This window comes from Globicephala melas, chromosome 8 (genome assembly GCF_963455315.2).
Source record: "Globicephala melas chromosome 8, mGloMel1.2, whole genome shotgun sequence".
Taxonomy (NCBI): Eukaryota; Metazoa; Chordata; class Mammalia; order Artiodactyla; family Delphinidae; genus Globicephala; species Globicephala melas.
The window spans coordinates 22,326,682-22,352,884 of NC_083321.1; the positions used below are offsets into that span (position 1 = coordinate 22,326,682).

Genomic DNA, 26,203 nt, shown 5'->3' on the forward strand with positions numbered 1-26,203 from the left:
TAGGAGACAGAAGGTGAGATGATATGGCCCCTTCTACCTCGAATAAGGTTTTCAGAACACAATATTGCTTTGATGCACTTCTACAAAAAAAATATATTCCACCCATGTCATGGTTCCACTGATTAAATTATACTGGGGGAGGGGCAAGGGTTTCAAGCAGAGATCTTTTGGTACCTAGAGCTAATCTCACACTGGACCTGTGAACTTTCCTGGTGTACTTGTCACCCCTGGCACCAGCCCCTATGTTACAACTGGAGCACAAACAAGGATTTCACCTTTTTATCTTTACAACATTCTACTTAAAAGGAAATTTTTACTGGCACAGAACAAAATTCGGCAGGTAAAAGCTCTAAGAACCCAGAGTGGTGAAGGCCCAGAGAAGGGTTAGTAAAGTGGATTAAAGCTGCAATCTACACCCCTTTTCTCTGCTAGCTGAACAATCTAACGTGGGTAAGTTCCCTAAGCTTTCTGAGCTGCAGATTCTTCTCCTTCAGCTGTACATGGATAATATTACCTTTCTCATAGGGATCTTCATGAAAATTAAAGGAGATGCTGTATGTGTAGAAGGATGAAAAAAATGATTTTAGTCTCTGTTTCTGCTGAAGCCACAAGACAATGGATTATGCATTCCAAAGTGAGCTATGACACCATCATGTAGGACTCGTGAAAGAAAACCCTCTCCCCCTTATCCGACCACCTCCAGCCCACAAAGAAGGGTTGGATGGGGAAAACTGTGGGAGAGCAGAGGAGGAATTTTGGAGTGAGCAGTAGGTACCCTCCAAGTCCCAACTGCCCAGTCGTTACTTCTCAGGAGTGATCTCAAAGGCACTGTGTCCCTGGAGCTTGGATGTCATCAGGGGCTGGTGTCTAAATCATGCCTTAGAAACTGAGGATGCAGGAGAGATGGGTGGCCAGCTGGAGTGGGAGGGGGGACTTTGTTTTGGCCAGGGGAGAGGGGAGTTGAGTATTTTCTATAAGCCAGAGGTGTGCAACAGGCAACCTTGTGTGTTGTGTAGATCCTTTAAGAACAACCACCAGGAAGAAACTTCCACAGAAAGAAACTGACAGCTGGGAATTCCCTGGCAGTCCAGTGGTTAGGACTCAGTCCAAGGGGGCCCAGGTTCAAACCCTGGTCAGGGAACTAGCATCCAAAAAAAAAAAAAAAAGAAAGAAGCTGACAGCATCTGTTATGGCTAAATTGTGTGCCCCCAAATTCATATGTTGAAGCCCTAATCCCCAGAACCTCAGAATGTAGCTATATTTGCTGACAGGGCTTTAAAGCGGTGATTAAGTTAAAATGAAGCCTGTAGAGTGGGCCCCAGTCCAATCTTTACAAAAAGAGGGATCTGGACACACAAAGAGACACCAGGGATGCACATACACAAAGCAAAGGCCACGTGAGGACACAGGGAGAAGATGTCGTCTACACGCCAAGGAGAGAGGCCTCAGGCGAAACCAGCCCTACTCACACCTTGATCTCGGACTCCTAGCCCTCAGAACTGTGAGCACATAAATTTGTTGTTTAAGCCACCTAGTTTGTGTTATTTGTTTTGGCAGCCCTAGCTGACTAATACAGACTGCTCAGATTCTGGGAAGCTAAGGATAGAGTCTTAGGCACCTGCTTCAAGGGACCAGCAGCTTAGAAATCTCCACAGTTAAGGAAGGAGGGTGTTCTCTGAAGTAGCCACAAAACTGTACCAAGAGATAAAGAAGCAGGTTTCACACCCACCAGGCCCAGCCAGTGGGATGCCAGCTTCCCACAGTGTCAACCAGGTAAGAACTTCCTGCTCCTCTCCCCGCCAGGGGCCAGAATCCCCAGTCAGCCAGATGGAAGCACAAGGGGGGAAGCAAGAAACTGACCACGGACCCCCTTTCCCAGCTCCAGGCCTCACTGGAGGAGGATCCACTGGGAAGGAAGTTTGAAGGTCTGGGTTATTGCACAGACCTGGATGTATCAATTACTGACCTGAGACAGTGCTGGAACTAGAAAGGTAACCAGAAGAATCAAGGACCTGCCCTAATTTTCATCCCAGGGCAAGGAAAGAGTGGGGCGCCACAAAAAAATTCAGGGGCAGTGATAGACACAAATAAAGTTGGCTTCCTGAATACACCTGGTGACTCCTGCTTATTTAACATCTGTTCTCCTACATACGTGGCAGCTTAGCCTGTCTCTGGCCAGGTAAGCAATGGCATTCATTGAGTAATTATTATCATTCCAAATTCCTTCCCTGTCACAGTTGGACAATTCCATCTTCCTCAAGCTCGGCAAATCTAAGGACGACAGGCAAACCATTTAAGAGCTTCTGCGCTCCTGGAGCTGACAACGCAAGTGCTGATGTCCTACAAAGCCACGGTCAGAACACCACCCTCCATACCTCATGACCCAGAGAAGGAAACTAACTCCAAACCAGCCACAGGGCTGGGCAAGCTTTAGAGTCAGCTCCAGAGAAAACTGAGTTCAAATCCTGACTCTGCCACCTGACAGCTGTGTGACCCTGGGCAAGTTACTTAATATCTCTGTTACTTCAATTTCCTCATCTATAAAATGGAGATGATTAAAGTACCATAGAGTTATTATGTGGAATAAATGAGGAAATAGATGCAAAACATTTAGGACCTTGCCTGACACGACACGATAGTTAGCATATACATAGTTACACACAGTTAGCATTATAGGTCAGTGCCCCTCAGGGTGAAATCTTGCAATAACCTCCGTTTATTTTAAGGAACATTACACAAGATGCATGATGATGCAAAGCACAGATTCTAGAACCAGACTGCCTGGGTTTGAATTAACCAAGAACGGAGAGCGCATTGTATAAGTGTTTGCTATAATTGCTAGCGGTACAGTCAGATACGTACAGTCATACACATACATAGACAACACATAGAATAAGAGCTTAATTCCGACAGCTATTAGTAGAGAACTAGTCTTCTCAACAAACCCACATGGACCCTGAAGTTTCTGGTCACCCAGAGACATCAGAGGCATGGAATGGGGGTCAGAGGGGAAGAGTGCTTCCCTACTCGGGACGTGGCAGAACTTGACCTCAGTTGCTTTTGCATCTTTATTTGTTTACCAGCAGACAGTGGCTCTCAAGCAAACGGGGTATCTTGAAAGCAGAAACCCATCCTCCTCCGGCCGGACCTTCAGCCATGATCTCCAGCCCCCGCTCCCCGCCAGCAGCTCTCAGCCTCTCTCCTGTTACCTGGTCTGGTTCCTTCCTCCAGGGCAGGCCCCACCTGGCAGGGGAGAGGCAAGGTACCACTGCCTTTCAGCCTTCCGAGAAGGTGACATTTCCACGGTGCCCAGCTGTCCCTGGGGCTGGCTCTCCACTCGGTTCCCACCGCCCTGGGCCCTGAGGACCAGCGGGGGAGCAGATGGAAAAGATGAAAAGCTGACACCCTCCGCAGGAAATCATTGTTTAACTGATTCCAGGACTGAAAAAAACAAGTGTAACGTTGGAGAAAGGAGAGCAACGTGCCATTCAAGGCCATTGTTACAGCCTCCTCTCTGTGTATCCGGAAACAAAGAGGCCCTCTGTGTGTGAGCACAATGCTGTGTGTTACCAGCCACTTCTGTGTTATTCCTGGGGACAGGAGGACGGGAAACGGGAAACGAGGCCACAGTGCCCTCCTGGGTCTGGTGCGCTCTGGACTTTGCTAACACAGTCACCAGGCCAGTCAGAGCTGGGAGAACAACTTCAGACTCCCAGCCCATGGTGTTCTGCAGTGGGAGCCAGGGGTATCCCGTCAGGAGTGACCTGGGTCCATGCTAGTCTTCTAGGCATGGCGAACTGCCAAGTGCCCCTCCCCTCTCCCTCTCCTCTTCTCTTACCAGTTTTCAGAGACTCACCACAAGTTAGAGCTGAAAAGAATCACAGCTATCATCTCTTCAAACACTCCAACTCTCAGCTTTAATGAGGGGGCACCTGGCCTGGACTGATGCCCGGCCACGTGGCATGTCAGCTGCAGTTGGTAAGGCCAGATGAATCGTTATGCGGTAGTATCCACGGGACCCCCTCACCGGCCAGACACTCCGTTATGATCAAGCTCACAAAGTGAGGCTCCTGCCTTTAAATCCTGGTTCCGCCACTAATGACTCATAGATTGCGAGGGTTTCTTTTCCTCTGAGCCTTAGTTTTCCCACCTGTAAACTGGGATCATCCTTGGATTACTGTGGCGATTAAATGAGTTAATACATGTAAAATTCATATAACGTTACTTGGCCTGTAAAAATTGCTCAAGAAGCATGAATGACAAATTAGATGCTCATACCTGCGATTTGCTTAGATTCATGAGGAGAGGGTATGGGGATGGCTGGAAACCCAGGATCTCGAATACCCCAATTCAGCCTTGCCACCTACTATGGCCTACGTTGGCCCCATTAGGCCCCATTAGGGAAACTGGGCACCAATATACACCCATTGAGCACCCGAGCCAGTGTTTGGGAGCAGCCAGGCCTCAGCTCCGGGCAACTGTGGCAGCGTGGAAATGTGGCAATGGCATGGCCAGGACTGTCAGTCTTTAAAGCAACCCAGAAACCTGGATTTTTATGTCAGATTTCCCAATTTTGAAACAGTGTTTCCCAAGGCACTGTTAGTGCAAAGCGAGCCTTGAGTCATGCAGCTTGTGATGCCTGGTCTGGACACACAGGGCATTCCCCAGCCAGGGCACGCCTGTCGTTTGCAGATCTACTGGCCTCTGTTTGCCTGCAGCCTCCGGTGAGCTGATCAGGCCACTTCACAGCCCTCCTTGAGTTGGAGCAGGCGGTGTAAGATCAAAAATGACGAGCAGCCCGGTCTCCCTGGATACCTGTCCTCACCTCAGTCCACGAAATGGGGGTGAGGAAAAGGGAAACCAGGGAAATGAGGGGGGCTCTCCCTCAAAGACCATGGTCCCTTGGCCAATCCACCCACTGCTGGCATTCCTCTGATAAAGGGCAGACCTAGGGCTTAAGCCCCCATAATCTCCATCAGTCACCTCCAATGAACATAAGTATAGGTCTAAGTGACCAAAAGTGCTTACCATGCAAACGCAACTTCAAAACAAGATTGCTTATAATGAGATACCACTTCACACCTACTAGGATGGTATCATCAAAAAGACAGATAATAACAAGTGTTGGTAAGGATGTGGGAAATTGGAACCCGCAGACGTTGCTGATGGGAATGAAAAATGGTGCGACCATGTTGGGAAACAGTCTGGCAAGTCTTCAAAAAGTTAAACACAGAGTTACCATATGACCCAGCAATTTCACTCCTGGGTATATACCCCAAGAGAAATGAAAACATAAATCTACACAAAAGCTTGTCTGAGAGTGTTCACAGCAGCATTATTCACAATAGCCAAAAGGCAGAAACAACCCAAATGTCCATCAAATGATGAATGGATACGCAAAATGTCGTGTTTCCACAATGGAAATTACTCAACAGTCAGAAGGAATGACGCACTGACACAGGCCATAAGAACATTAGGACAGCCCAGGAAAACATTAGGCTGAGTGGAAGAAATTAATTAAAAGACCACATTTCATAAGATTCCATTTATATGAAATGTCCAGAACTAGGCAAATCTATAGGTATAGAAAAGAGATTAAAAGTTGCCTAGGGCTGGGTGTGATGAAGAGAGTTGGCAGGATGATAGCTAAAGGGTATAGTTTTTCTTTTGGGGGTGATAAAATATGTTCTAAAATTGGCTGTGGTTATGGTTACATAACTCTGTGAATACACTAAAATCCGTTGAATTGTTACACTGTAAGTGGGTAAACTGTATATGTGAATTACATCTCAGAAAAGTCATTACCAAAGAAAGAACCTCAAAACTAAGATTGCTGCCCTTAATTACCTTCTATTAAAAAGAAACTCTTTATCCATGTCACTCTTTTCACCATAGCCTCACTGGAGAAGACAGGACAAGAGCTCTAAAAGGATGGTTTCCTCAAAGGCACAGGGCTCAAACGAGGGTAACCAACTAGCTTGGTTTACCCAGGACTATCCCACTGTTGGCACGGGAAGTCCCCTGTCCCAGGCAAACTGAGATGGTTGGTTGATCACCCTAATGCCAACTCCTTCTGAGAGCACTGGATAGCTCTACCCTTCAGTGCTGCCAATGGCTAGAACCAAGTCTCGATATAAATAATCCATCCCCATTTTGGGTACAAGTCATCCCTGAGCTCCCTCTAATGGTCAAACGTATTTTTATTATTGTTGTTCCTAACTTACAGATGAGGAAACTGAGGTTCAGCGATGAAATAACTCGCCAGAAGCACACAGGAGCCAGAAATTGAACCTTGATCTTTCTCCAAAGCCCAAGTTACGCCTTCTACTCATTGTTTTTTCTCTTACCATACCACTGGGTTGATTGTCCATGAATACCATTAGATTTTTCTTGCCTCCTGGAGAAGGTAGTCACACATCCAGACAGAAGAAGCATGAGTTTTCAGCTATAGCAAGACAAGGAGACACGTAGAGCTTGGTGGTTAACAGCACAGACTCTGGAACCGAACTGCTCAAGTTTGAACCTGGGCTCTGCCAAAATTTTAGCTGTGTGACCTTGGACAAGTTACTTAACTTCTCTATGCCTCAGTTTCCCCATATGTAAAATGGGAAAATTATAGTACTGTGTGTGTGTGTGTGTGTGTGTGTGTGTGTATCACACAGGATTGTTATGGGAAGTAAATAAATCATTAAGTGTAAGAGCCTTAAAATGGAGTGTGGTATATTTATTAAATAAATCTATTTAATACATTTATTTAATAATACAAATTTATTACATAAATGAAAGCAAGCACACATCCATATACCCAGAATTGGAAAGAAATCAGACAAGGCCTAACAAAAACCAGGTAGTGAGACCAAATCATGGAAATTAACATTCTGTTCTGTTCTTTCCCACGTAAATGTTTATGGCTGAGGAATTGCTGGAAGCTCTCCAGGCCATAGACAAACCTTTAGATGCAACATGGCAGTGGCAATGCGGGCAGTCCTAGAACAATGGGATGACCTGGTGCAGGGCTGCAGGCCCTGCCTGGCACTGATGGAGCCCAGGGTTTCCTCTCCTTTCATGCCTGCCCTCAAGGGCAAGGAGAGCTGGGTACCCTCCCACTGGGGCAGGTAGGTGTGATCCACATCATTTTTTGGATCAACATCAGCTTCAGTTGAAGTTCAAGAGGCTCAGAGAATTTTCAAGAATTTGTTCAAGTTTAAGTTAATAACATGTAGAGTTACATGTGGGATTCGAACTTAGGTTGAATTCTAAAGCCCCTATGCTTTTCTGCCTACATGAAATAGTTATTATTGCTCTGTAACAAATTACCTCAAAGCTTAGCAACTTAAAACCACGAACACTCATAATCACACAGTTTTTGAAGGCCAGAGAGCCAGGAGTGTTTTAGCTGGGTGGTTCTGCCTCAGAATCTCTCATGAGGTTGTAGTCAAGATGTTGGCCAAGGCTACTGTCATCTCAAGGCTCTACCAGGGCTGAAGAATCTGCTTCCAAACTCAGTAATGGGGCCGTTGGCAGGCCTTAGTTTCTTGCTGGCTATTGGCCGGAGGCTTCAGTTTTTCACCACACGGGACTCTCTAGAGGACTGTTCATAACATGGCAGCTTGTTTTCCCCGGAGCAAGAGATTCAAGAAAAAGAGAGCAGACGAAAGAGAGTACCCAGAAGCTGCAGTTAACTAATTGCAAAAGTTAAACTAATTCGTTTACAACTAATCTTAGATGTGACATACCACCACTTCTGCCACCTGCTATTGGTCACAGAGACTAATCCTGGCACAACAAGGGAGGGGACGATACAAGGATGAGTACCAGGAGGCAGGGGTCACTGGGAACCATCTTGGAGGCTGGTGACCAAAGTAAGACAAGAAGGCACAGACCTGCAAATAATAAGGTAATAACCCTGCAGAAAAGTCACAGAAAGTAATTTTAGTCTAACCACTTTTGAGGGGTTTTTGTTTATTTAAGAAAACATTTACACCTACTAGAGAATGGACTTGAGGATATGGGGAGGGGGAAGGGTAAGCTGTGAGAGAGTGGCATGGACATATATACACTACCAAACGTAAAATAGATAGCTAGTGGGAAGCAGCCGCATGGCACAAGGAGATCAGCTCAGTGCTTTGTGGCCACCTAGAGGGGTGGGATAGGGAGGGTGGGAGGGAGGGAGACGCAAGAGGGAGGGAATATGGGAACATATGTATAATTGATTCACTTTGTTACAAAGCAGAAACTAATACACCATTGTAAAGCAATTATACTCCAATAAAGATGTTAAAAAAAAAAAAGAAAGAAAACATTTACTTCAATCAAGGCACTGGGCTGGCCCTATGAATACAGGCAGGAGTCACCCTAGGGCTTACAGGGACTTATGGCAGAAAACAAGAATCAAGCCATGTGGTCCTGGAAGAAGAGAAGAGGGAGAGGCCAAGAAAGAGAGCTGGGATCAGGACTCCAGGACAAGGTGGGTCTAAAGTCTTCTAGTTCAGATATGGGTTCATCCTCAGACAACCTGGGTTTATTTTCCTGGGGCTGGACAACATCCTCACAGAAAATGGGAGAGAGAAAAGAAGGGGGAGAGTAGGAGGCAGAAAAACAAATGACCAATTCCCGGACTCGCACAATTAGACATTCTTCCTCTAGTTTGAATTTATCAGAACCTGTTTCAAGCCAAATTTTGCTAAGGAACTGGGTATGGAAAAAGAAAGAACCAACTAGATCCTAAAGATGCATAGGGGAAATGTCAGAGGCTGGGGTTAGAAGGCAGAGGAGATAGGTTCCGTAAAACCAAGTTCCAGGACTTTACAGTTTGAGTCTGTTCCGAGGTAGGACCTCTGATCACTGGGCAAATCAGAGTCCTGGACTGCTCACTCAAAACCATCCTTACATTCGTTGTAATTATCTTGTTGAATAAATGAATTAAATCATTTCCATGAACTACCCCTCCCATCCCCACTATAGGTGTAAGAGGAACCTAGTTAGGTAATATCTTTCGTTGGATTCCCTTTCTACTCTTTGTCCCAAACACTTCCTTACCTGCTCATCAAAACCGATCTCCCCTTGGACTAGAGAAAGTCATCAACACCCTTTCCTCATCTGGATAAGGTTAATAATACCAGCTCCTACCTACCCCAGAGACACAAAGGAAACTGTTACACATGAAATCAATTTTACATTCTTCAAGACAGGCGGGGTTGGGGGTAAATTCCAAGAATTGCAATGATGTGCACAGCTACTTTAATTCTAAGAGGCCAGGTACGAAGATCACTCCAGAACAGCTAAGGCGCTTGTCAAGCCTGCAAATGCATTCCCCCAATTAGCCAGCCCACCCACGAGTCAAGAGAAAATCAGTTTCCCCTGCCCTGGTAAGTAGCCAAGCCAAGCCAAGCCAATTTCCCCCCCGCCGCGAAAACCATCCAGCACCCGCGTCGTCCAAACCCCACGGTCCTAGAGTCCCCGCGCTGAGCTATCCAGCCTCCGCGCCCTACTCGGCTCCTCCCCATTCCGTAGTGCCAAGAGCCAGGCAGCTCCCGCCACCCTAAAGGACTACAGCCCCCGGCATGCCCCGCGCTGCTGTCGGAGTCTCCCGACCGTGCTTCTCCGCGTAGCTAGGTCACGTGACTCGGGGAAGATGGCCGCGCTGACGGCGGAGGTCTTTGCAGCTCTCCAGAGCCTGCTGAAGGTAAATGAGAGGGGTGGGGACAGCGCGAGGTGGCCCTTTGTCTCCGAGACTTTGCACAGAGCAGGAATTGGGAATAAATGGACCCCGATTTGGAGCCACGACGCTGCCGCTGCCTCTCACTGTGACTCCTAGCAGGTTGTTGCGCTTTTCCGAGCTTTTTGAAAGTACGAACAAAATTAATATCACTTTGACAGGATAGTGAGGAAACAAGACAATGGACCTGAAGGCGCTGTACAAATGTTCCCTACTAATAGCTTCGGGGGCTGGCTTTCGGGGTTGGTGCGTTGGGGTGGTAATCTCTAGATCCGCGTTGCCAGTTCCCCATTTCATCCCGCAGCCCATCTGCGCTCTCCAGTTCTCTCCTCTGCGTCCGCCCCCTGAGTCAAGTGTGCCTTCTGTATTCTCTTGATTCCTGGGTTTGTTTGTTTTTTTTTGTGGTACGCGGGCCTCTCACTGTTGTGGCCTCTCCCGTTGCGGAGCACAGGCTCCGGACGCGCAGGCTCAGCGGCCATAGCTCACGGACCCAACCGCTCCGCGGCATGTGGGATCTTCCCGGACCTGGACACGAACCCGCGTCCCCTGCATCGGCAGGCGGACTCTCAACCACTGCGCCACCAGGGAAGCCCTCCTGGGTTTTTTTATTTGCTGTGACCTGTGTGAGGGCCAAAACACTCTCCTGACAATCATTTGAAAAATTGTGAGGATGGAAGGGATGTACTTCATATGACTTTGTACGAGACTGGAATTTTTTGCTTAATTTATGACTTTCCCTATAGAAGAAGCGGCGGCTTTATCGTCCTTCGTAGAACTTGTCACTAGATGACATTATGCACCTGGTTGCCTGTTGTCTGCCTTTTTCTCACAAGAACGTGAGATCCACGAGGGACCTTGTATTTTAAAAAAGACTCCAGACGGTGCTTCCCTGGTGGTGCAGTGGTTGAGAATACGCCTGCCAGTGCAGGGGACACGGGTTCGAGCCCTGGTCTGGGAAGATCCCACATGCTGCGGAGCAACTGGGCCCTTGAGCCACAACTACTGAGCCTGCGCGTCTGGAGCCTGTACTCCGCAACAAGAGAGGCCGCGACAGTGAGAGGCCCGCGCACCGCAATGAAGAGTGGCCCCCGCTCGCCACAACTAGAGAAAGCCCTCGCACAGAAACCAAGACCCAACACAACCAAAAATAAATAAGTAAATTAATTTTTAAAAAAACTCCAGACGAAGAGGGTTGAGTTGATTACACTCAGCAGTTCATGGCAGAGCATCATCATTGGTCCACATAATGGTCCTTCTTTTGTTTTAACCGCCTTCCCAGTGTTCACTTGTATTCTCCAATCTCTACGGGCATCTACTCTGTTATTCACAAATGTATGCATAACAAGCGTATCCTCCACACCTGGCATACAGTATGTGCTCAATAAATAGCTGTTCTATGAATTAATAAATGTAGTAAAGCTGGGACTGGAAACCTAGAGCTCTCAACTCCCAACCCAGTGCCTTCTCACCCTTCCTGTGGCTGCTCTACCCCCAACCCCCACCCCAATCCCTATTCGTTCTATGGGCTTTTTTTCTTTAATACACTTATAAAAATCATTATTAATGTGTAACACACATACAAAAGAAGTGCACAGATTATAAGTGCACCGTTTAATGATTTATTACCACCACCACAGTCAAACAATGAAATGTTACCATTACGGCAGAAGTCTCTGTTGTCCCTTTGTTATTTCCCTCACTCTGCTCCCCAACAGTAACCACTATCTTTACTTCTAATATGTCAATTTAATATTGCTCACATTTGAACTTCACATAAATGGAATAATAGGGCATATTTTGTGTGTGTGTCTGGCTTCTTTTTTTGCTATTATGTAGCAGTAGTTCATTCATTTGCACTCCTATTGTCCTATGTACTTTCTTTTTAAAAAAATTACATAAACTTTTAATTTTGAGATACAGGTTTACAGGCAGTTGCAAGAAACAATACAGAAAGATCCCATTTATCCATTACTCAGTTTTCCCCAATGGTAACATCTTGCAAAACTATAGTATGATATCACAACCAGGATATTGACATTGATAGTCAAGATTCACAACATTTTCCATCACCACAGTGTTCTTCATGTTGCCCTTTTATAGCCACACCCCCTTCCCCTCTGCCCTTACGCCTTTTGTAACCTCTGGTATTCACCAATTTGTTCTTCATTTCTGTAATTTTGTCATTTCAAGAATGTTATATAAGTGAGGGACTTCCCCAGTGGTGCAGTGGTTAAGAATCCGCCTGCCAATGCAGGGGGCACGGGTTCAGTCCCTGTTCTGGGAAGATTCCACATGCTGCAGAGCACCTCAGCCCGTGCACCACAACTACTGAGCCTGTGCTCTAGAGCCCGCGAGCCACAACTCCTGAGCTCACGTACCACAACTACTGAAACCCGTGCACCTAGAGCCCGTGCTCCACAACAAGAGAAGCCACCGCAGTGAGAATCCCGTGCACCACAAGCAAGAGTAGACCCCGCTCCTTGCAACTAAAAGTCCACGCACAGCAACGAAGACCCAACACAGCCGAAAACAAAAATAAATACTATAAAAATAAAATCAGTTGTTTCTATACACAAACAATGAAACAGTCCAAAAAAAAAGTTATATAAGTGAAATCATATAATATGTAAACTTTTGGGACTGGCTTTTTTCATTGAGCCCAATTTTCTGGAGCCATGTTATGTGTTTTAATAGTTCTTTCCTTTTTATTGCTAAGTGGTATTCTATGGTATGACATCTACATTGTTTCCAGTTTTTTGCTATTACAAGTAAACCTGCTATAAACATTTGTAGACAGATTTCTGTATGAACATAAGTCTTTATTTCTCTGAAATGAATGCCCAGGAGAACAGTTCTGGATCATTTGGTAGTTACATGTTTAGGGTTTTGTTGTTGTTTTTATGAAGCTGCCAAGCTGTTTTCCAGAGCGGCTGTACTACTTCACATTCCCAACAGCAATGCACGAACGGTCCAGTTTCTCCCCATCCTCGCCAGCATTTATTGGCATCACTATATTTTATTTGAGCTATTCTGATAGGTGTGTATTTATATCTCATTGTGGTTTTAATTCAGAGTTCCCTAATGGTTAATGATGTTGGACATCTTTTCGCGTGCTTGTTTACCATCTGTGTATCTTCTTCAGCAGAATATTGCTTTATGTCTTTTGCTCATATTCTAATTTCATTGTTTGCTTTTTTACTTTTGCATTTCTTTATATATTCTAGATAATGGTCGTTTGTCAGATATGTGGTTTGCACATAGTCTTTCCTAGTATTTAACTGTCTTTTCATCCTCTTCACAAAGGTGTATTAATTTGCTAGGTCTGCTGTAACAAAGTACTACAGACTCGGTGGCTGACACAACAGAAATGTACTGTGTCCCAGTTCTGGAGGTGAGAAGTCTGAGATCAAGGTGTCATCCAAGTTGGTTCCTAATGAGGGCTTTGAGGGACAAATTGTTCTGCGCCTCTCTCCTAACTTCTGGTGGTTTCTGGTGATATTTAGTTTATCTTGGCTTGTAGATCTCTGCATTGATCTTCATATGAAGTTCTCCCTGTTTGCATTTTTGTGTCTAAACTATCCCTTTTAATTAGGACATCGGTCATATTGGATTAGGGTCCACCCTATGACCTCATCTTTATATTTTTTGTCATATATTTTTATATGACTGTATTTATAGTCATATAAATATGACTATATCTGCAATAATTCTATTTCTAAATGAGATCACATTTTCAGATAGTGGGGGTTATGACTTCAATATATGACTTTTAGGGGGGACACAGTTCAACCCATAACAGGAGCTTTAGCAGAGCAAAAAATGTTTTAATTTTGATGAAATACAGTTTTTCAAAAATTTTTCCTTTTATGAATTGTGATTTTTTAATGAATTACGCTTTTGGTGTAAAGTTTAAGAACTCTTTGTGAAGCCATAGCTCTCCAAATTTTCCCCTCTTTTTATCTAGAAGTTTTATAGTTTACATTTGTATAACATTTTAAAAAATATTTATTTTATTTTTGGCTGCGTTGGGTCTTCGTTGCTGCGCGCAGGCTTTCTCTAGTTGCGGCGAGTGGGGGCTGCTCTTCTTTGCGGTGCGTGGGCTTCTCATTGCGGTAGCTTCTCTTGTTAAGGAGCATGGGCTCTAGGCACGCGGGCTTCAGTAGTTGTGGCTTGCGGGCTCTAGAGCGCAGGCTCAGTAGTTGTGGTGCACAGTCTTGGTTGCTCTGCGGCATGTGGGATCTTTCCAGACCAGGGCTCTAACCTGTGTTCCCTGCATTGGCAGGCGGATTCTTAACCACTGCGCCACCAGGGAAGTCCCTACATTTATATAACATTTAAGTCCATGATTGATTTTGCATTAATTTTGTATAAGGTGTGTGGAAAAGTTTGAGAATTTTTTTTTTTTTGGCCTGTGAATGTCCCCTTGTTCCAATATCATTTGTTGAAAAGGGCTTTCTTTCCTCCATTGAATTGCTTTTGCAACTTTGTCAAGAATCAATTGGGCATATTTACTGGGTCTACTTCAGGGTTCTTTAGTTTGTTCCATTGATCTATTTGTTTATCCCTCTGAGAATACCATACAGTCTTGATTATCGTAGCTATATAATGTCTTGAAATCAGATTGATGGATTCCTCCTACTTCATTCTTTATCAGAATTGTTTGAGCTATTCTTGTTTCTTTGCCTTCCTGTATAAATTTTAGAATGATCTTGGATATATCTTAAAAAAAAAAACTTGCTGAGATTTTCATAGGAATTGGGTTAAATCTGTACATCATTTAGGAGCAAATTGATGTCTTAAATGTGTTGGATCATCCAATCCATGATCATGATGTGTCTCCCCATTGATTTAGATCCTTGATTTCTTTTATCTGTATTGTATAATTTTCAGTATACAAGTCCTGTACATGTTTTGTTAGATTTATACCTAAGTATTTCTCTCTTTTTTTTTTGAGCAATTGCAAATGATATTGTACTTTTAATTCCAGTGTCCACATGTTCATTGCTAGTGTGTAGAAATACATCTGATTTTAGTAGGTGTATCTTGGATCTGCAAACTGCTGAACTCACTTATTCTAATAATTTTTTTGTACATTTCTTGGGACTTTCCCATAGACAGTCATGTCCCTGCAAATAGGGACAGTTTTATTTCTTCCTTTCTGATCCGCAGACCTTTTATTTCTTTCTCTTGCCTTATTTCAGTGGCTAGAATTTTCAGCACAATGTGGAATAACAGTGGTGAGAGCCCACATCCTTGCCTTGTTCCCAACTTTAGTCTTTCATCATTAAGTATGTTTTCTCTAGGTTTTTTGGTAGATGCTCTATGTCAAGTTATGGAAGTTCCCCTCTATTCCTAATTTTATGAGAGTTTTCATCAAGAATGGATGTTGAATTTTGTCAACTGCTCTTTCTGCATTGATTGATATCCAATGATTTTCTCCTTGAGCCTGGTAATATGGTGGATCACATAGATTTTCAAATACTGAACTGACCTAGCATCCCTGGAATAAATTCCACCTAGTTATAGTGAATAATCCTTTTTATATATTGCTGAATTCTGTTTGTTAGTATGTTGTTAAGGATCTTTGCCTCTATTTTTATGAGGGACATTGGTCTGTAGTTGTTTTTTTGTTTTGTTTTATACAGTCTTTGTCTGATTTTAGTGTCAGGGTAATCCTAGCTTTGTGAAATGAATTGGGAAGTGTTTCCTCCTTTTCTGTTTTCTAGAAGAGATTGTGTAGAATTAGTTAATTCTTTCTTTAAATGTGTGTTAGAATTCTCCGGTGAAACCATCTGGGTCTGGTGATTTCTGGGGGTTTTAAAATTACAAATTCAATTTCCTTAACAGTTATAGCACTACTCACGTTTTCAATTTTATATTGGGAGAGTTATGGTAGTTTGTGTTTTTCGAGAAATTGATCCGCTTCATTTAAACTGTCACATTTGTGTGTATAGAGTTGCTTGTAGTTATTCTCTTATTTTCTTTTTGAAATCTGCAGGGTCTGTAGTGATATGCCCTGCTTCATTCCTGATATTGGTAATTTGTGTCTCCTTTCTTTTTAATTTTGTCAGTCTTGCTAAAAGTTTGTTAATTTTATTGATATTTTCGAAGAACTATTTCTTTGTTCCATTGATTTCTCCTTTTTTACGTTTTCAGTTTCTTTGGTGTCTGCCCTTTGTTGTTTCCTTCCTTATTCCTTTGGGTTTATTATGCTCTTGTTTTTCTAGGTTCTTGAGATGAGGACTTAGATTATTTATTTGAGACTTTTCCTCTTTTCTAATATATGCATTTAATGCTGTAAATTTCCCTCTCGGCACCATCTTGGCCGTATTCCCAAATTTTGGCGTTGTTTTTCATTTTCATTCAGTGTAATTTTTTTAACTTTCCTTTTAATCTGTGGATTATTTAGAAGTGTGTTGTTTTAAGTTTCCAAATGTTTGGACATGTTCTTGTTATCTTATTGATTTCTAATGTGATTCCATTGTGATCACTGAGAACACACTCTGTATGATTTAGTTCTTTTAAGTTTGGTAAGGTTTGTTTTTTGGCTCAGAATATCCTCTATCTGGTATGTGTTCAGTGAGCTTTTGAAAAGAGTGTGTATTCTCTTGTTACTGGGTAGTGTTCCATAAATGTCAATTAGATTGATTGATGGCGTTGTGGAGTTCTTCTGTGTCCTTGTTGAATCCTGTCTAGTTGTTCTATCAATTGTTGAAAGAGGGGTGTTGAAGACTCCAACTGTATTTATAGATTTGTCGATTTCTCCTTTCAGTTCTGTTTGTTTTTGCTTCACATATTTTGCAGCTGTCTTGCTGAGGGCATGCACATTCAGGATGTCTTCTGGTCGACAGAACCATTTACCTTTAGGTAATGTCCCTCTCTGTCTCTGGTAATTTTCTCTGCTGTTAAGTCTACTTTGTCTGATATTAAAGTAGCCACCCTTGCTTTCCTGATTAATGTTTGCATGATCTATCTTTTTCCATGCTTTTCCTTTTAATCTGTCTCTGTCATTATGTTTGAAGGGAGTTTCTTGTAGAGAGCATTTAACTGAGTCATATTTTTTAATCCACTCAGCCAATTTCTCTTTTAATTGGTATATTTAGACCACTTACAGCCAATGTAATTATTGAAATATTAGAACTTAAGTTTGCCATTTTATTTTTTGTTTTCTATTTGTTCTTTTATTTATTTTTTGTTCTTTACTTTTACTGCCTTCCTGTGGGTTATTTGATCAATTGAACATTTTTTGCAATTCCATTTTGATTTATCTGTAGTGTTTTAAAATTCATTTCTCTTTATAACTCTTATAGTGGTTGTTCAACTTATTACATTTATTTACTATAACATCACAATCTCAGTGACATATCAGTGTCATCATTTTACCAGTTACAGTGAAGTCATCCCTTTATAGTCCTACCCTTATTTATAATATAATTGTCTTAAATATTTCCTCATATATATATACATTTACAGCCACATCGGACAGTGGCTTTTCTTTTTGTTCCTATATCCCAGACTTCGAGCTGAAGAAGAGGGCCACCCAGAACGCCAGTGGGTGAAAACAAACTCCAACAAATACTTGCTCTCTCTAGCCAAAGACCAAGAAAGGGGCGGCTTAGGAAGACAGAAGACTTTTAGACAATAACTGCTCTACTCCACCAAAACACCACTGAAAAAAGTGTGTCCCCGCTCCACTGTACGTCAACAAAGTCTGAGAGCGAACACCCCCATCAGGGCGGTGTCAGAGGAGGCCAAGTAGGGAGCTGGACCTCCATCCCCACGAGCTGGTAACAAGTTCCACCACCCCACAGTATTAGTGGAAACTACTGGAGCCAGAACTTCCACCCCTGCCCAGTAGCTACAAGGAACCCCTACTTTTGGGTGTGAGCAGGAACCAAGTAGGGGAGCTGGACTTCTGTCTCCATTTGGTAGTAATGAAGCGACAACCCCCAGCCCTACTGTGCTCGTCCTGCCGCCTGAGCAGTGTCAGAGAAAGCCAGCTAAAATAGAAGATTTAAATACGTTCCAGAGGCTCAGAACGTAATATGGCCATGTCATTCCTTTGTCATGAGGTCTGTAGCAGGTCTGTCTTCTCTTCTCCCCTTTCAGAGTCGTCTTACATTTGTTTTGTATAAAGTGCCCAGGGAATGTAGTTGTGTTTAGCAGGAAAAATAGGGAAAAGTACATCTATGTCATCTTCACGGAACTGGAAGTGTCCTATGCACCTCTTAGGTGTCACACCATGACGGAGACAGTATTACGTTCTAAAAAAAATGTATTTTCAGAGTCTGAGTTTGTTGCTCGTTTTGTTTTTTTCCAGGCCTCCTCGAAAGATGTTGTCAGACAGCTGTGCCAAGAGAGCTTTTCCAGTTCAGCCCTTGGCTCGAAAAAGCTCTTGGATGTTACGTGTTCCAGCTTGTCTGTGACCCAGGAGGAGGCAGAACAAGTAAGTGGGGTCAGAACGACCTCTGGCCGCTGGATTCGCGGCTCATTAGTCTCTTCCTTGACTTCCCAGTTGTTGCTGCATCCAAGGGAATTTTTCCCCTGAAGTGTCTGTTGACCTTATAGCAAACTTAAAATAGATGCTTTTTTCTTTTTTAATGTTAGTGAACTTAAAAGCCATTGTCTTTGAACCTTCACTTCCTTGTGATAAGTGAGGCGTGGATGGGAAAAGTATACCCAGAGTCGGAGCTCCTGACCATTTCCTTTTCAGACTTTCACCTAGACAGTATGGACAAAAGCCAACCTTGCTATGATTTTCTTTCCCAAGTTGTAACTTAATAGTGCTGATGAGTTGTTGGCTGGATAGCTTAGGCAGACTTTTCAGGGATGGCTGGGCAGAAACTCTGAGGCCTGAGTATGATTAGAGAGGATGTACTGCTGGACCTCACCTGATCTCAGGTGGCCAAGAGGACAAGGATGGTTATGTAGCACTCACAGCCTTTTCTTTCCATGGCAACTGTGTTTCCAAAACAGTAATTCATCCAAGCAGACCTATGTTGTTGTTGTTATTTTTTAATCTGGAGCTTGGCTCATTGAAGTGAGAGGCAGCAGCAAGGTTATGAAAGTGAGTTGGAGTCTTAGTTTGGGTTCCTCAAAAGTAGACCGCGAGGCAACGACCTGGCTGCTAGTAGTTACTTGGGAGGTGATTCCAGAAAGCACAAAGGAGAGAGTGAGGAAAATCAGGCCGGGAAGAGAGACAAGCCAGGAGAAGGATATGTTAGGGAGCGGTCAGTGCTGCGGGGTCTGCAGTTGGGATCCTGTAAGAAACCACGTGGGTAAATGCCCCAGCACTGTCACCCTGGAAGGCAGGGAGGGTGGGGCACTTATCCACTCACTCCCACCCTTCACCAGTAGAGGCTTACTGTCCCCTCGCCTCTGGGTTGTGCTTTTCTGAGCTGAGCAACCTCCCGTGGCATCCGGGAAAGTCCTAAAGCGGAGAAAGTTACCTCCAGAGAGTCCTGTTCTGTTCCGCTGAGCAGCAGATGCACTTGGAAGGACACAGGGTAGAATCCAGCGTCCCAGCGGGGCAGCGCCAGGCATTCCTTCCACAGGGAGGTCCGCGCAGCCGGCCTGGAGCTGTTTGTTTGCCTGCCTCACCCCGCCAGGTGACAGCCTAGGGGTGAGGACGTGACAGTCCAGCCAGCCTGGATGAGAAGCCCCAACTCCCCAGGAGCCAGGACCTCTGGCAGCAATTCAGTAAGCACGGCTTTGGGTGCTGGCACAGACCGCACAGCCAACACTCAGGGAAGCCCAAGCCGCGGGCCCCGGTGTTTCTGCAGCCCTCGCGGTCCAGAGGCAGGGGACTGGTGCAGCGTTGTCTAGTAACACCGCTGACTTTCTGCTTCTCTCACATTAAGAGGGGAACAGGCTAGAAAGTTAGCTTAAGGTCAGAGTCCGTGCACAAGGAAGGGGATTTATTAACCCTTTGCCCACAAGCAGAGACTTTCTGGCAGGTTAACAGCATCCTCGGTCAGACAGCTACATGTCTTCTAAGCAACAGGTGAGCTTGGAGGTGGGCCGAGGCACGTGAGCATCAGCGTCTGCACCAGGGGCCTCTGGACTCCTGGGATTCAGCTTGAATGACGGTGGCGGTTTGTGGCAGGCCCTCTTCCCAGCAGGGGAGGTAGAGCCCTGTCCCCTGTCCCCCTGCCCCTCACCACCCAGGGCTCCCCGTCTGTCCTGCAGCTGCTCCAGGCTCTGCACCGCCTCACCAGGCTAGTGGTGTTCCGTGACCTGTCCTCCGCCGAGGCGATTCTGGCACTCTTTCCTGAAAATTTCCACCAAAACCTCAAAAACCTGCTGACAAAAATCATCCTAGAACACGTGTAAGTGCTTATTTCTTGGGAGTTTCTTGTAATGCTTGTATTTTTTATTCCTGTTCTGGAAGAAGTATGCTTATTCTTGAAAAGCAAGCACAGGTAAGCAAAAAGAAGGAAGCCGTAATCCCACCGCCCGGAGGGTTAGTAGTGTTAATTCCTTAACGGGAAACCTTTTGAGACTGGTTTATTTTTTCCATTTACACATAGAGGGTTGGTTTTGCTTTTGTTTTTAACACAATGGGATCATGCCGTTTTATAACTTGCTTGTTTTCATTTAATAGAATTAACATTAATGATATTTCAGGTTGATAAATATTTACCTTCAGTATCATTCTTATTGGGTAAATATATTCCATTACATGAAGAAATTATGTGTAATTTAGTTAATAAATTCCTTAGGGTTGGACATTTAGGCTATTGGCAGTTTTCACTGCAGTGAACAATTTATTGTGGAACCTTTGCCCACATTGTGCTTCCTTATTTCCTCACTGGTAAATGGTGGTATTGAGGCTTTGGCTTTTTCTTATCAAGTCTGCCGTCGGAAAGATTGCACCAGCTACTCCTCCACCGGGAGGACGTTGATGTGCCACTCTCCCGACACCATCACCAGCACCGAGGGTGTTTTGTTTTGTTTTTTTACTTTTTATTCCCAGTTTCACAAATGGCAAATGGTACCTCATTTCAGTTTATATATCTTTGGTACTAGTGATGTCAAATATCTTTTTCATGTTATTGGTCACTTTTATTCTTTTGTGAATTTTCTGTACGTTTTCTAGCTGAGCAAATCCTTTTAGATACATACAATTTAAGCAGAACTGATTAACTACTGGTTAGCAGCAGGCTTGAAGAGACCTCTCTGATAATAATAACTGATAATGCTTACTTCCCAAGGGTTTTGTTGTTTATTTAGAAACTTTCTCTTGCGTGACCACAGTTTACTATGACTCTGCTCGGCATCTCACTATGGCGTGATTTGTGTAGCATCAGACACGTCTGTTAGATGTGTTTTGCGTAAGATGCCATACTTTGCATAGTAGATGCTCAGTAAAAAGAGGATAAATTGACTTTTTCTGCTTTGTCTCTGAGAACAACAGCACAGTTACAGTGCATTTAGCCTTTTCTTGCTTTTCCTAAGCCATGAAAACTAACAGCATCTATGGCCTTAACATCACTCAGTTTCGTAAAACAAGCAAACAAAAAACTGCTCCTTGGAGGGAGGCGTTTCTGTGGTCCTTTCCTGTCAGGAGGTGATTATAGGTTTTAAGATCACAGAGGAGCAGAGGCCCAGGCCCATGGGCCTCACTATCAGAAGACTCAATTCGCATCCCTTTCCCATTATATTTTTCTTATCTTTCCCTCTTAAACAGATCTACTTGGAGAGCTGAAGCCCAAACAAATCAGAGTGAGTACCAAGAAACCTGCCTCTTCCTCCTTCCCCCTCCTCCCCAGCCCCAGCCCTAAATCTACCAGAGTTTTTAACTAAAGTCAAAGTGAATTAACCTAATCCCAAACCGAATAGTGTTTGTTATGTATTTCTTTTTAATTCCACTTTTTAATTTCTTTTCTGGTTATAAACCTAGTATAATAGAGGCATGTTGTTAAAAAACAAACAAATATCCTAAGCAGAAAGTGAAGTACTTAAAATAACTATATTTCCATTGGAAAACAAATTAACCATGATTGAAATTAGTGTGAAAGATTGAATAAAAGTGGGTGTTTGATAAACAGTCACTAAACTCACTCTGAGCCGGTCACAGTGCCGCAGACTCTACCTGCATTAACTCATTTAGTCCTCCCAGCAGCCCTGTGAGCTAGGCTGAGATCATCCCTATTTTACAGGTGAGCAAACAGAGGCTCAGAGGTTAGACAGGTGGTAGAACACACATTCGAGCCAAGTCTGTGTGTGTCTCAAACAAAAGCTCTCTCCGCTATTCTCAGAGCTACACGTTGCCTAAGACTCCAGCCACAGCCTCCTCTTCTCCACCTGCGTCATTCCTCATTCTGTCTGGACATCTGGAGGGTTGGGTGTTCAGGCAGAAGCTGGAGGTGCTGACCACCACGAATCTGCACTAAGTGCAGGGGCCACGATCAGTGGTGAGGAAGGCCCAGGGCTTGCTGTGGGGTCTTGGGCCCTGTCTGTCTGTCTCCCTCAGAGGCTTGCTGTGTGGATCACACGCATACCCACGTGCAGCCCTTGGAGCTGCCTGTCGTCGAGGAAAGGCTTAGTAACGCAGGTGGCGTGAGCACTGAGCCGAGCTGTCCCCACACAGTCTCTCTGCCGCGCCTGGTCGACCTGGACTGGAGGGTGGACATCAAAACCTCCTCAGACAGCATCAGCCGCATGGCCGTCCCTACCTGCCTGCTCCAGATGAAGGTACATCCACTGTCATGCTCACTAGAAGGAAAGGAGGGGCAGCAGGGACTCGGCGCCCCTGCGGGCCAGCAAAAATGCCAGACTCCAGGTTTTAGGATCTCCAACCCCATAAATAAAAAAAATTTAGCACCCCCAAATGCAGTGTTTATTTAGAAAGTATATGTGTATTAACGTAGTACAGTCATAATAAAACATATACCGAAACTAGAAATTTTAAAACAAGACAAACACAAAATATAAATTTACAAAATAATTTGCTGACACCTAAAGGTTGTCTTAGACACTTACAGGAAGGTTTGGCTTTAACAATAGAAGCACGCACTCAGATTTCCAGTTGCCTTCTTGAGAACTGTGGTATACTTTTCCAAATTCCTGTCCAACCTTAGGCTGTTGCCATTTGTACTGTGCTGAACAAGGGCTCCTATTAGCAGTTGGAGAAGTATCAGTTCTTCATCTTATTGTTCACATTCTTCATTGGTGTTATCTTCACAGTTATTTTCAGGAGTCTTTTTAAGCCACGTACCCATTTTTAGGGTTTGTTTAGTTAAAACTAGGTAGCATAATGCTGTATTTACTTAACCACCAGACACCCAGAAACTCAACAGCTGTAAGAAAATGAAAGAGCAAGGGTGCCTCTAACAACTAAGTTTTTAACTATTACTAAGGCTTACTTTAAAAAAAAAAAAGATACAAATACATATAACTAGAGGCTGTAATATTTTTCCTACATCCCGGAGGATTCTTACATACCCCTAGAGCCCACGGCCTAAAGTACCAGCATGAACCCAGGATGTTTCCTCACTCGAGTGCCCAGAGAGAGTTGGGGGCGGGAGGGTGAATGAGCCTGGCTTCTCCGACCCCTGCCCGGAGCCCTGAGACAGCTCCCTCCCTGTCCCCAGTTGCTGAGTGACTCCAGGGCTGCGACTCTCTGTGACGCTGAGCAAAGAGCCTCTCTTCCGAGCTTCGCCGGAACGGGGTGGGGCCTGCAGGTCGAAGAGAGGCAGCTCTGACTTTGGGGCAGTGTTCTCTTTTCAGATCCAGGAAGATCCCAGTCTGTGTGGGGAGCAGCCCTCCGTGTCAGCTGTCACTGTGGAGCTGAGTAAGGAGACCCTGGACACGATGTTAGACGGGCTGGGCCGCATCCGGGACCAGCTCTCCGCTGTGGCCAGCAAGTGACGCGGCCAGCCGGCCCCCAGCACACGCCGTCCTCGCAGCAGGCAGCGGTGGGGACATGGGGGCTGCTATCCAGAAGGCGCGGTTGGACCAGGCAGAAGCAGCCAGGCCCCGGCGCTGCTTTTTCCTCTTTCCAGAGATGGAGCAGAAGCTGCTGATCTCGCGAGGCTCCTGTGTGGGACTTAATGACCCTGTGGCAGCAGGAGGGAGCGTTTGCTTGGTCAGCCGCCTCCGTCTGGCTGATTGGAAAATTCAGGCCCAAAGTGTGGTGCTCGTCTTAATAAGTTCCTTTCGCTCTGATGAGCTCATTTCCAGCTCTGGAATGCACGCAGGGAGTCAGGTGGGTGACACCAGCAGTTCTGCTTCTCTGTCAGAGAAGCCAGGCGGATCCCACAGGGCAGGGCCCCCTCTGCGTGCCTGCCTGCCCTGAGCCCAGAGCCTGCCCGAGCTCCCTCAGCCCTGCTGGACCACCTGGCAGCGAAGGAAGTCTGAAATGGGAACTCATTTCCTTCTCATTGGAGCCAGAGGCCCCTTCCTTGATGTAATGCAGCCACTCAGGGTGAAGAAGTAGGAGTGATTGGAAATAAATAACAGTTCTAAAAACTTCATGATTCCGGTCACGCTTCTGTAGCTTCTGTCCTTAGCCCGAGTCGTTTCCTTAGGCCCGTGCTGCCTCTCGTTTGTAAAGGCGACCCCAGCTTCCTCGTTCCTAGCTCAGCTCATCAGCACGGGATGACCTGAAACCGGGCCTGTGAACCGGCCCACCTTCCATGTATCCGTCCGTCACGTAGAGCAAAAGCAAGCACTGCTGACATCAGCAGGTGCTTGTCGCGAGAGCTGTGATGAAAGCGCTCTTCGAGGAGTTTAACCAGACGGAACCGTCTGTCACGGGCCTGACAAGTCCCAGGGGCTCAGTGTAAGGTGTTCCCCCTTCCTCCTCCAGATCACCCAGTGGCAAGAGCCTGCCTGCTCTGAGCGCATTGTTTGGCGGCTTCTCAGGTGGGGTGTGTGGACGGGGTGGGAGGGTGGGTGGAGGAGGCAGGACTTCGGGCTAAGAGGATGCTCTTGAGCTCAGTTCCTGCCCACCCCAAGGTTTGTTTTGTTTTAATTAAATGGGAATAATAATCATACCTACTCTACAGCGCTTTTGTGAAGACTAAGTGATATAATGTACCTAAAAGCACTTCGCACTGTTACGGCAAATAGGAAGGACTGGATGATGCTGGCTTTGGTTACTAATGGGAAGCAAAGTAGAAAGCTCTCTGCGTTCATTGCTTCATCTACTGTAAAGGGGTTGGAGTGACTGTGAATGTTATTATCCTCCCTTTATCAACGAGGGAGTCAGCTCATCGAGGTGAAGTCCCTGCTAGTAAATGACCTCATCAGGACTTGGGCCCAGATTTCTCTACCACACAGGACTCTGCAAGGGACTTGGCATTCTGTGATTTTAGCTCCATTTGGAAAATACTGGAACTGAAGTAGAGATGAGAAATCTTACTTCTCCCCGCCATCCCCCCAGTGAAACGCTAGAGAAGTCAAGAAAAAACCCCAGGCTCCTCTCCGTCTGCCGTCTCCTGGAAGCTGAGCTACCTACTGTCGAAACGGCAGTTCTTTACCTGTTTGGAGCCATAACCACTGAGAATCTGATGGAAGCCGTGGATCCCTTCTGTAGGCAATGAACACTCGAGTTTTCACATTCAAGGACAAGCATTCATGGACCCTGGAGACCTGCCCACTATCTCCAGGTCGAGGGCCCCTGGTCTCACCCTCAGGTTGAGTTTAGCCTTGTCATGAATTCATCCCCCTCTCTTTTCCTTCCACTCTCTGTGACGCACAGATGGAGATCTCCAAAAGCCCATTCGCTGGGCTTCCCATGGCATTCCATAAGAAACTGACTAGAAGCAGGAAGCCTGGCATGGGTGTCTGGATGGTTGAACATTCCTTTAGCCAGATCCACGTGAACAGAATCATCTGGTTGCATGACACATAGAGGGCATTCAGGAAATAACACTGACGAATGTTCGCTGCCCTTCACCTCACGCGCTCGTTTAGGTGGGTAGTTTTCCTACTATTGGCAAGGGTGGATGGTTTGTAGAGACCATGTTAATGGGTTGGCTTGACCCTATCTCAGAAAAAACCTCCTAGCTTCTACCTCAAATGAAGTTCCTTCATTCAGTGCTTGTCTGGTTTCCCAGAAGTACTTCATGTAATGAGCAGCTGCCTGCAAACGTCTTTCCTTATCGTGAGGCAAGGTTTGGGTGTCCAAACCCCATTCACAGAAGGGCGATGATAGGTCTCAGTGGTGGCTGTCCAGCACTGTCCACCCCCCCAGGCACAGGGGTGAGTGGATGGCTCAATCCTGACCGATGTCCGTGTCTCACAGAGATTGTCCCGTGATTGTACCTGACTCAAGCTGGGCCAAACTGATCTTTCCCTATGAGTGTTCTGCCGGCATCGGCAGCGGTTCTGATAGTGAAGCCGGGGATGCTCGGGCCCGCCTTTCTCACACGAAAGCCCATCTGCAGTAGGAGAGGCTATCTCGGAGTGAAGCAGAACCCAGAGGTTGGGAAGAGGGTAAGAAAAGCCAGTGTGTCTGATGCCAGTCCCAAACGTCCT

General features: G+C 45.2%; 2 protein-coding genes across 5 annotated transcripts in view; one reads left to right on the top strand and one right to left on the bottom strand.

Annotated features, from left to right (window-relative positions):
* Positions 1 to 3,459, bottom strand: part of PRR5L (proline rich 5 like) — a 144,536-nt gene extending 141,077 nt beyond the window's left edge. Inside the window, exon 1 of the mRNA XM_060303351.2 lies at positions 3,210 to 3,459. The gene's annotated coding sequence lies outside the window, so the exon portion shown is untranslated. The remainder of the gene's footprint in view (positions 1 to 3,209) is intronic.
* Positions 3,460 to 9,620: 6,161 nt separating this feature from the next.
* Positions 9,621 to 24,586, top strand: COMMD9 (COMM domain containing 9). Of its 4 annotated transcripts, none has more exons than XM_030864682.2 (6): positions 9,621 to 9,685; positions 18,039 to 18,164; positions 19,886 to 20,046; positions 21,408 to 21,442; positions 22,194 to 22,414; positions 23,450 to 24,586. In XM_030864682.2, the coding sequence occupies exons 1-6, from the start codon at positions 9,635 to 9,637 to the stop codon at positions 23,588 to 23,590; spliced, it is 735 nt and encodes a 244-aa protein (XP_030720542.1). In that variant the 5' UTR covers positions 9,621 to 9,634; the 3' UTR covers positions 23,591 to 24,586. The 4 variants fall into 4 exon arrangements, with proteins under 4 accessions (XP_030720542.1, XP_030720546.1, XP_030720543.1 ...); XM_030864686.2 differs by having other exon boundaries at positions 22,311 to 22,414; XM_030864683.2 differs by having other exon boundaries at positions 19,907 to 20,046.
* Positions 24,587 to 26,203: the final 1,617 nt, after the last annotated feature.